Source organism: Pseudopipra pipra, chromosome 15 (assembly GCF_036250125.1).
Source record: "Pseudopipra pipra isolate bDixPip1 chromosome 15, bDixPip1.hap1, whole genome shotgun sequence".
NCBI classification, from domain to species: domain Eukaryota; kingdom Metazoa; phylum Chordata; class Aves; order Passeriformes; family Pipridae; genus Pseudopipra; species Pseudopipra pipra.
Window position 1 is genome coordinate 2694243 of NC_087563.1, and position 11263 is coordinate 2705505.

Here is an 11263-nt window from a genome sequence, read left to right on the forward strand (position 1 = left end):
TTCTTATCACTAGCCCGCAGAATGTGAGAGAAGTGTAACGTTCACACCGATAAAATCCAATGTTAGTCATCCAACGTCCCCAGAGCACTTCTTTTCTCATAGGCAACCAAATCCGAATTATCTTTCTTTCTCACACATAATCTAAACCAAAGAAAATCCCCTGTGCTCTTCTAGACAAATCTTTAAACAGCCTCCAGCGACTTATTTTCTCTGAGAGAAGCTCTGAATCCTTTTTCCAATCACTGCCCATTTCGTGTCTTTCCTAAACTCGGTTTACTGAACAATTTCTCTAACGTGGGGACCGCCGTTCTCAAGTAATTTCCCTCCATACGAGTGCACACACCCGTATGCAGAGTACCTTGTTCGTTTAATCCCGGCAGTAGCGGGACGCCCAAACAACCGAGAGATGAGTACAGCGAAGAGGTCTCGGGAAAGGCATGGAAGGCTGAACATTTCCACCTACCACATTTCGATTAATCTGGAGCCCTTACATCTCCTCCACCTTGATGGGAAGCTCAAATATTGCAGATGACGCTTCAAAGTGCCTGAAAGCACCGTTTGCAGGAAGAGGAGTAGAAACCTAGGACAGCTAAGGGGAAAGACGCTTTCCACAGCACCAGGAATTCCTTCAAGGACGGGTTCAAGCCAAGTCCCAGCCTAAGACACTTACTCTGGCATTATTCGAACAGAGCTTGAAAGGAAGGCAGAGAACTACGGAATTACTCCCTCACTGAGTGAACGCGTCGATATAGACACACATCATTATCACATGAAAGCACTTAAATGTGGCAGAGGCAATTAGTGTAGTCGCTAGATCAAGGTGAAAGGGTTGTCTCAGCTTCGGACCCCACGACACTTTTGTCCCCACTCCATCCCATGTCCATCCCACCACTACGATTGGGTGAAACTCGTGCCTGTCTGTTCTCTCCAGGACAGAGAAGTACTGATAACACTGCAAAAATGGAGGCAATATCGTCAATTCGCAGATAAAATTGGGCAGTTCAAAAGGATCAGTCGATGTCACACACCCCCCCCCATTCACACCCCAACTTCCCTGAGCTATTGAGCAGTGCGCCGGGAAGCGACTATGAGCGCTGCCGGTGGCCCACTAATTCCTGACAGCAGAAGCCAGAAAAAACAATCACAGAATGACAGAGTCAGTTAGGTTGGAAAACATCTCTGAGATCATGGAGTCAACCTATGACCTGACACCACCTTCTCAACTAGACCATGGCACTCAGTGCCACATCCAGTCTTTTCTTAAACACCTCCAGGGACGGTGAATCCACCACCTCCCTCGGGAGCTCATTCTAATGCCCAGTCACTATTTCTGTGTAGAACTTCTTCCTAATGTCCAATCTAAACCTCCCCTGCCGCAGCTTAAGATTGTGCACTCTTGTCCTACTGCTGGTTGACTGGAAGAAGAGACCAACCCCCACCTAGCTACAACCTCCTTTCAGGTAGTTGTAGAGAGCGATAAGGTCTCCCCTGAACCTCCTCCTCTCCAGGCTAAACAACCCCACCTCCCTCAGCCTCTCCCCATAGGACCTGTGCTCCAGACCCTAAGAAGGTTCACACAAGCCCACAGAGGAAAAACCTTAAGTCAGAAGCTCACCTGGTCCGAGCTCCCGGGGCTAGGAGGGTCCTTCCCGGGCTGAGTGCCTGAGCCAGGTTCACAGGTGAGGAGACGAGCAGACAGTGCTGCAGTCCCTGATCTCAAAAATGTGAAGTCTTTCTGCCCCGACTCGGAGGCTAAACACACTTCGTAGGAGTAGGGCAAGGGGAGCGTGCTGCTGCAGTAGTTGTACGGTGCTTTTGAGCCAAGGCTGGAATACAGTTCCTTATCAGAAGTCAAAAAAATGGGAGGGCTCCTCGACCGTCGGCATTTAAAGAAAAATGCAAAAAAGACCGTGCAAACGAATAACAAGGACACGACAGAGAGCGACACTAAAAGAATGAGGTTTAGATCAGACGTCAACTCGGACACATCGTCTCTGTCACCCAGCTCCGGCAGCGCCTCCTGCAAGCTCTCGGCCAGCACCACGTGCAGCGTGGCCGTGGCCGACAGCGCCGGCTCGCCGTGGTCCTTCACCACGGCCACCAGGCGCTGCTTGGCCGCGTCCCTCTCCGACACGGCCCGCGCCGTGCGCACCTCGCCGCTCTGCAGCCCCACGCGGAACAGCGCCGGCTCCGACGCCTGCACCAGCTCGTACGACAGCCACGCGTTGCGCCCCGCGTCCGCGTCCACCGCCACCACCTTGCCCACCAGGTACCCGGACGACGCCGAACGCGGCACCACCTCGAAAGCCGAACCCACCGAGCCCGGGGATGATCCCGACGCCGCCGGCGGGGGCGGGTAGAGCACCCGCGGCGCGTTGTCGTTCTGGTCGAGCACGAAGACGCGCACCGTGGCCGTCGAGCTGCGCGCCGGCGACCCGCCGTCCTGCGCCCGCACGGCCACCGAGAACTCGCGGCACTGCTCGTAGTCCAACGAGCGCTGCGCGTACACCGCGCCGCTCCGCGCCTCCACCGACACCAGCGGCGCCGCGCCCGCCGCGCCCGCGCTGCCGCCCGACAGCCAGTAGCTCACGCGCCCGTTCGCGCCCGCGTCCAAGTCCCGAGCCACAACGCGCAACACCAGCAAGCCCACCGCGTTGTTCTCCCGCACGTACGCGCTGTACGACGCCTCCTCGAACACCGGCGCGTTGTCGTTCACGTCCGACACCTCCAGCAACAGCTCCCTGCTGCTCCACAGCGCCGGCCTGCCCCGGTCCCGGGCCACCACCGTCACGCGGTGCTCGGACGCCTGCTCGCGGTCCAGCGCGCTCGCCGTCACCACCTTGAACGAGCCGCCCGACGACGCCACGATCGACAGCGGCGCCTCTCCCGACAGCTCGCACGACACCTCACCGTTCTCGCCGGAGTCCGGGTCGTTCACGTTCAGCAGGGCCACCACGGTGCCGACCGGAGCGTCCTCGGGCACGGGGCTCGACAGCGACAGGATCGTGATCTCTGGTGCGTTGTCGTTCACGTCCAGCACCTCCACCTCCACCTTGCAGTGCGCCACCAAACCCCCACCGTCCTTTGCCTCCACCAACAGCGTGTACCTTCGCGTGTCCTCGAAGTCCAGCCCCTCCTTCAGTATGATTGTCCCGCTCTTAGCGTCCATCATGAACTTTTGGAGCACCTTGGCCGGCATTTTCCCGAAGCTGTAGGTGATGTGGGCATAAGTTCCGTCGTCGGCATCAGAGGCGGAGACGTTCAGCACTGTCGAGCCCGGAGGCGCGTTCTCGCGTAGGGTCGCGTGGTACTTGTCCTGCGCGAACACGGGTGGGTTGTCGTTCGCGTCGGTGACGTTGATCCAGAGCTGGGCGGTGCCGCTCCGGGGCGGGTCACCGCCATCCAGCGCAGTCAGCACCAATCGCAGATTATTCTCCCTTTCTCTGTCCAGTGCACGGCGCAGCACCAGCTCTGCGAACTTGTTACCGTCCTGACTCTCCTTCACCTCCACCGCAAAGTACCCGTTGGTCTCCAGCTCGTAGCCCTGCAGGGAGTTGCTGCCCACGTCCGGGTCCTCGGCCACGCCCACGGCAAATCGGGCGCCGGGAGAAGTGAACTCGTTGATCTCCAGCTGGAATTTGTCCTGCAGGAAGCGTGGGGCGTTGTCGTTAACATCTTGAATGGCCACCTCGACATGAAAAACGTTGAGCGGGTTGTGCACCAGCGCCTCGAAGCTGACGGAGCAGGACAACGACTCGCCGCACAGCTCCTCCCGGTCCAGCCTCTCGCTCACGTACAGGTTCCCGTTCTCCTCGCTCACCGTGAAGTATTTCAGCTGCTTTTTGCCGGCAGACGCCACCCGCAGCTTGCGCGCCGGCAGCTCGTCGGCGCTGAGCCCCAGGTCCCGGGCCAGCGGCCCCACCAGCGAGCCTCTGGGCAGCTCCTCGGGGATGGAGTAGCGGAGCCGCTCCGCCGCCGCCCGCCAGCACAGCCACAGCAGCACAGCGCCCAGCCCCAGCGCTCGCCCGCCGCCCGGCCCGCCGCTCGCCCTCCGCCCGCCCGACATCGCCCACGGCGCTCGCTCGCCGAGCTCGCAAGGCTCCTGCCGCTGCCCCGCCTCCCTCGCAGCCGCTCTGCGCAGCCCCAGCAGCGCCCGACAAAGCAAACCCGGCCCGCCGCCGCCTCCAACTCGCACGCCTCTGCTGCCCGCGCCGCCTCTCGCCTCTGCTGCCCGTGCCGCTGCCGCTCTGGCCCGCACTGCCCGCCCGAGCCAGCAGCCTGCGGGGACAGCACGCACAGGCGGCGGCGGCGGCGGCTCCAGCAACGCTCGGCGGCGGCCCAACAGCGGCACCCGGAGGCGCCGACACAACACTGCAGCCGCCTCACGGCCGCGCCCGAGGGGGTCTCGCCCGGAGCCGCACCGCAAGCACCTCCCGGGAGTCGCCACCATCGGTTACCGAGAAGCGCGATTTTTTGTTCAGTTTGACGAATCTTCTCATACCGATGGAAAATGGGACCGAGTAACTTTTTTCGGAAGTGAAAATGCAGAGTCTAGCTGGGAAACCTGTTACCGGGCAGTGGAGGATCACACAGACTTCGTAGCAGGGAGGACAGGTGAGTACAGGTAATTAGAAGCAGGTCCACTGTACTGCAAATGCCTTTCAGACTCCAATCCCTTCTATTATTCTGTGGGCTGTCTTTACCCAGCTCTTTTAATTCCTTTCTCCCATCTCTGTGAATCAACATCTACAAAATTCTTCAAAAGAGAAGCCTTTGTAGAAGGGAAGCACCAGAACCATCATTTTCTTTCAGGAGATTCTCGTTTGTATTGGTTTTATTTTATATCTCTCTCAGAGTGACTGAGACTGGGGAAAAACGGCAAGCCTTATTCTCTCGAACAGCATTATCAGTACATGCTCCCACCATTACGAATCAAGGGGATTACCACAATTTACTGCTCTAGAATTGGTTAAAATGACCTGTTAAAACATTTCTTCATAAAGGTTTTTCAGTAAATGGAGTAAGTAAGATCTAGACATGGATGGACAGCAAAAAGGTATCCATGCACCCAGGATATGCACTGGTGGCCCAGGCATACATAACTTGTCAGCTACCTTTCCCAGGACAGAAACTTGGAGGAAAAAAGACGACAAAAAAAAGTCACATGAAGGAATTTCAGAAGGGCAAAACTAGAAAAGGCAGATTACCCGCAGCACAAACGCACTGATGCATCAATAAAACACTCCCTGCGTGGGATGCTCTGAAAACAAACGATAAAACCCTCTTGAGAGCACCATCTATGAAAAAGCACTTGATCCTCCTCGGTGCCTGTTTGCACTGACACCATCTCTCAGCTACAGTCAAAGCAAATAATGGAATACGAGACTCCACGCAAATCAACAGCTCTTGATTCATGACTGTGGACAGAGCAGGGCACGTTATGACCAGCTGAATCATTTCAAGCACTACACAGACCAGGAGTTGGGAAACTACGGGTACAGCAGGTTTTCCTAACACTGCTATTGCTCAAGATTACTCTATTGCTCCATGGATTACCACGGGGCTCATTCACAGCGTTCTGGGGATAACTCAGTTCCCCGTTATGCCGCCTTTGCCACTGCCTCGAAAGTAACCAAGATACAGACTACAGGACTCAGTTTCTCTTTCAAAAGATTATTATATTATAGCAGTTATTAGCAAAAGATCACTCGGCCACAACGTCGCTGTAAGAACAAGCTCTTCCTCCCAATAAGAAGTAGCCACACTCTACTTCAGCTGGAGAGACACAAACGAGAGGAACGCCTGCCCATACTGAGAAGGTATTTCTGCAGAGTCTCGCAGTTCCTCAGCATTTGTTGCATTGCATTACTTAGACACCACTTTCGTGCATTTCAAATAATTAACATTAGATGAAAACTCTGTATGGTAAGACAGTAGTGATAAATAAAGCAAAGAAAGACAGGCATTTAAAAAAACTTCAGCTAAGCCGTTCATGGAGACAATACCCGTGTATGTCTAAGAGTTCAATCGTGTGAATAATGCTGTGAGCAAGAAATGAACATTTTATGGGCATTAGGCACATGAGAACGTACTGTCACTACAACCTGAGCTACAGCACTACCTATAACTACATCTCTCTAAACCTGTAACCACATCTCTCTGAAAAAGATACAACACTGAAGAGTAAAAGCAGACGAAAAGTGCCCACGGGACAGTAACAATCCCTCGGAAATTAAAGTCTGTTTGTCAGAAGGAGATTCTTGTGCACAAGATCATTCTCACAAAATCCTTCCAGGTGCAGTAAGACTCTGGATGTGCTCACCGACTGGTAAGGAGCACAAAAGGAGAAAACCACTAACGCCATTAAGAATGTTTGCTGCTCTCTCATATGCAGTTTGCATTGATTTTAAACACTTGGAATCTAAAGACTGAGCGCTGCTACACGAGGGAGAACGACACCAAACGAGATTTAAGGCGACATAAAGAGCTTAAGTGAAAAACCCCTCACAGCAAGTGTACCTTGACATTTCTCGCAGTGCCCCGCCGTCTGTTACACACCTCAGCAGAAACCACGACAATACACTCTACTTTCTTGCACGTCACCCTTAGTGTGAAGGCCTAAAAAGAGTCTTATAGTCACTAAGCGGAACATTCCATCTGGAAAAATTTAGTTCCTGGACTCCACCTTTGGAAGAGCACAGCGATGGCTCACCATCAAGCTGACGAACCAGTACTTTGGTGTATTTTCGAATTAACACGTGTATTTTGGAATTAACACTTAGCAACAAGAATTTTCACCCCTCTTCCACCGTCTCTTCTCCATCCTGAGCGTGGAGCTCACTTATGACCCAACCAAAGAAATTCCCGCAACTGATCTCGCAAGAACGCCTGGGAATGGTCTCCTGGTTGAGGGAGTGAGTGGTTCCCAATGTGGAAATCACACAGTGCATTCTGCTACACAGAACTGACGCTGCTGTCACTACTGGTCGAGGAAGAGGCTGTATGAGGAACTTTCACACAGGAGAAATGTAAAAGACCGAACCCCAAGCAGGCAAAGGTGGCTCCAGGTTCATTTCCAACAATGGCTTACATTCATCCTAAATATTATTGGAAGAAAAGGATTTGGAACAAATACAAAGACAGACTTGAGAAAAGTGCCGCTGTTTAAAAGCCATACTACTGTGTAGTTCATACTCTATTTTCAACGATAATAAATAATAAGCAATATAAGATCAGGTGGGACTACACCCACCAGCAGATAATCATGCAAAGGAAAAACAAAACAAAACGAAACAAACAAAGAAACCCCCAAACAAACAAAAAACGGCAAAGAAAAAAAAAACAAAACAAAAAAAGTAAGATGGCGTGAAAAAGGTGAAAATATTATCCCCATATGGAAATTTATACAACGGAACACGAATGTTCCCTTTCTCAACCTACTCAAGCACATGTGCTATCGGGAACACACCGAACACTGCTAACAACGCAAAAATGCGTTTCCTTACAACGCAACACAGCACTTCAACAGAGCTAATATTGATAGGAAAACTGGAATTAAGAATGTTATGGACAAAAAGAGATACAATCGAGCACCTGATAAAAACAGTAGAACCCGAAGACTGAAGCTCCAACAAGAACAGCTTCATTTCTCCTGCGATACCCACCAAACATAAGAATGAAATCCGACCCCATGTCCCCCTCACCGCAGCGAGAGGCATCAGCCCACAGCGCCTCAATGAACGGTGCTTTGCCTTATTTGTTAGCAAATTTCCCTACGCAGGACACAGGCCACTGTAGGAAAAGGACAGAGGAGCAGCAGAAGGAAGCGTCGTAACGAGTTCTGCATGAGGAACTCACCGGGGGAGGGGCGGAATCGGCGGAGCGGGCACCGGCAGGTTCCTCGTCTCCGAGCAGCGGCGCGGGCTCGTCGGGCGGCGGCCGGGCCGGCAGGGTGTCGCAGCAGCTGGCGGCCGAGAAGCGGAGGTGGCTCTTGCGCGAGTCGGCCGTGAGAGACACGTCGTGCGAGTAGGAGTGCAGGAAGGCGCGCACGCCGTCGATGCCCACGAAGTGCGTGGCCGGCACGCCGCGCAAGGCGCCGCTGCCCGCCGCCAGCAGCTGCTGCTGCGAGCGCCGCCAGCGCCGCAGGCGCAGCGCCAGCAGCAGCAGCAGGAAGGCGACGAACAGGCACGACACGGCGGCCACGGCCAGCACCAGCCAGCGCGTCAGGCTGCCGCCCGCCTCGCCCGCCCCCGCCTCCGCCTCCGCCCGCGCCGCGCTGCCCAGCTCGGCCAGCAGCTCGGCCACGCTCTCGGCCAGCACCACGCTCAGCGTGGCCGTGGCCGACAGCGCCGGCCGCCCGTGGTCCTTCACCAGCACCACCAGGCTCTGGCGCGCCGCGTCGCGGGCCAGTGGCGAGCGCGCCGTGCGCACCTCGCCGCTGTGCAGCCCCACGCGGAACAGCCCCGGCTCCGTCGCCTTGGCCAGCTCGTACGACAGCCACGCGTTCTGACCCGCGTCCGCGTCCACCGCCACCACCTTGGCCACCAGCGCGCCGGCCTCGCTCGACCGCGCCGCCAGCTCCACGCCCGACCACACCGAGCCCGACAAAGCCCCCGCCGCCGGCGGGTACAGCACCTGCGGCGCGTTGTCGTTCTCGTCCACGATCACCAGCCGCACCGACACGTTGCTGCTCAGCGCCGGCGAGCCGCCGTCCTCCGCCCAAACCCACAGCCCCACCTCGCGCACCTCCTCGTAATCGAACGAGCGCAGCGCGTACAGCGCGCCCGTCTCCGCCTGCACCGACACGTACGACGACAGCGGCGAGCCCCGCACACCACCCTCCCCCAGCCGGTACCGCACGCGCGCGTTCTCCCCCCAGTCCGAGTCCGTCGCCCGCACCCGCAGCACCAGCAAGCCCGCCACGTTGTTCTCCGACAGACGAGCGCTGTAGCGCTCCTGCAAGAACACCGGCGCGTTGTCGTTCACGTCCAGCACCCGCACACACAGCACCCTGCTGCTCTGCAGCGACGGACGACCGCCGTCGGCCGCCCGCACCGTCACGTTGTACTCCGACTCCTGCTCCCGGTCCAGCTCTCTCGCTGTCACCACACGGTAGTAGCCCTCCAAGGACTTCTCCAGCCGGAAAGCGTGGCTTCCGTCGAGCGAGCAGCGCACCTCGCCGTTGGCCCCCGAGTCCTCGTCCAGCACGTGGAGCAGGGCCACCACCGTCCCCGTCGGGGCGTCCTCAGAGATCTCCTTTAGCGCCGATCTCACCGAAATTTCGGGCGCATTATCGTTTATGTCTGTCACGGTGATCGCAACTTTTGTCGTGTCGAAAAGCCCTCCTCCGTCGCGTGCCTGCACCTCCAATTCGTAGTTGGCACCTTCCTCGAAATCCAGGCTCCTCAATAGACTGATTGCTCCGTCCTCAGAGTCCAGATGAAAAATAGCCAGGTCCGTCTCTTTCTTCATCGAGTATTTCACGTGCCCGTTCAGACCCTCGTCGGGGTCGGTGGCCGTGACGGTGACGAGGACGGAGCCCACGGGCACGTCCTCCGGCACACGCACCGTGTACTCCGCCTGGCTGAACACGGGCGCGTTGTCGTTCGCGTCCAGCACCGTCACGCGGATCCGCGCCGTGCCCGTCCGGGCCGGCTCGCCGCCGTCGCTCGCCCTCAGCACCAGCTCGTGAAACGCCGCCTCCTCCCGGTCCAGCGCCTTCGCCAGCACCAGCTCGGGACGCTGATCCCCGCCGGGGCCCGTCTGCACGGCCAGCGAGAAGTGCTCGTCGCCGCTCAGCTCGTAGCTCTGCAGGGAATTCTGTCCCGAATCCGGATCGTGAGCTCTGGGAAGTGTAAACCGCGACCCGGGGGCTGTCATTTCACTTATCTTCTCCTCCACCTCAGTGTCCTTGAAGCTCGGGACGTTGTCATTAATGTCCGTGATTTCCACTTCGATTCCGTAAACCTTCATTTCCGCCTCCACTATCAGCTCACAGCGCAGCACACATTGCTCCACCAGCCGGCACAGCTGCTCTCTGTCGATCCTCTCGGCCGTCACTAAATGTCCCGTCTTCCCGTGCAGAGCAAAGTACTGCGTCCTACCGACAGAGACAACGCGGACGCCGCGGTCTGGGAGCGCCGGCATCTGCAGCCCCAGGTCCTTGGCCACGTCGCCCACGAACGAGCCCTTGGGCATCTCCTCGGGCACCGAGTAGCGCAGCTGCCCCCACGCCGCTTCCCAGGCCGCCAGCAGGACGCCCCAGAGCAGCACTCGCTGCCGCCGGCCCCAGCGCCTCCCCGCCGCGCACATCGCCGCCGCCGCACCGCCGGCACCGCAACACCGCCGGCAGATCCCCGCCGCCGGCCGCAGATCCGGCTCCCGCTCCGGCTTGCTGCTCTCAGCTGCTGCCGCCCGCCGCTCCGCCTCGCTCCTCGCTCTCAGCTCCGCACTGCGGGGAAGATCGGAAACAGACCGCTTCCCGATCCAGGAATCCAGCGATCCAGCGATCGAGCCGGGCCGCAGCGGGCGGGGCTGCAGCGCTCCGACCTTCCTCTCGCTCCTCTCGGTCAACAGCGGCGCCCGCAGCCTCCTCCCGGCACTGCACGCACCGAGCGCCAGCGAGCGGTGCCCGCCTTGCCTCGCCCATGGGCAGCTCGCGGAGACGGAACAGTCTCCACGAACACCTCGCTTTTTGTCCAGCCGACCTACGGTTTAATCCTGCATTTTATGACGACCAGGCAGAAGCAAAGCGTTATGTTACTTCCGCATGGGAAAATGTTTTTATCGTGGTGATATAACATGCATAAACCCCTCTATTAATATGCACAAGCAGAAACTCGGCCACCAATTGCAAAGGTTTGTACCACCCGTGCTTGAAGGACGTTTTCCTCAGTCTTTCAGAGATCAAAACAGTGTTTTGGAGTAAGGAAACTGCTCAGGAACAGTCGCGCTGGTCACCGAATCCAGCGGTATAGTGACGGTCCCTGCTACTTTGCACGAGAACATCGGAGACAACTCTGAATAAGCCTCCATTACTCTCCATCCTCCATCCACGACCTCGAAATTTTCGTTAAAACCTTATTTAGTACAGGCTTTATAGTGCAGGGGAATTAGTGCTCCAGTGCAGAGCTTTTTGAGATCGTCAATTAACCCGACTCAGCAGTGTAAGCATTTCTGGAGAGGCCTTCCCTCAAAAGATGGGAGCATGCACACAGAGGTGTAACTTTCATATTCATACAGCCATATGCAACTTTGCTTTGTG

General features: G+C 56.8%; 1 protein-coding gene across 1 annotated transcript in view; it reads right to left on the reverse strand.

Moving 5' to 3' along the window:
• LOC135422809 (uncharacterized) overlaps window positions 1–11263 on the reverse strand; it is a 64712-nt gene that overhangs the window by 38818 nt on the left and 14631 nt on the right. Inside the window, 2 exon segments of the mRNA XM_064672316.1 lie at window positions 7858–10627; window positions 10629–10719. Coding sequence (XP_064528386.1) covers window positions 7858–10627; window positions 10629–10719 — 2861 coding nt within the window.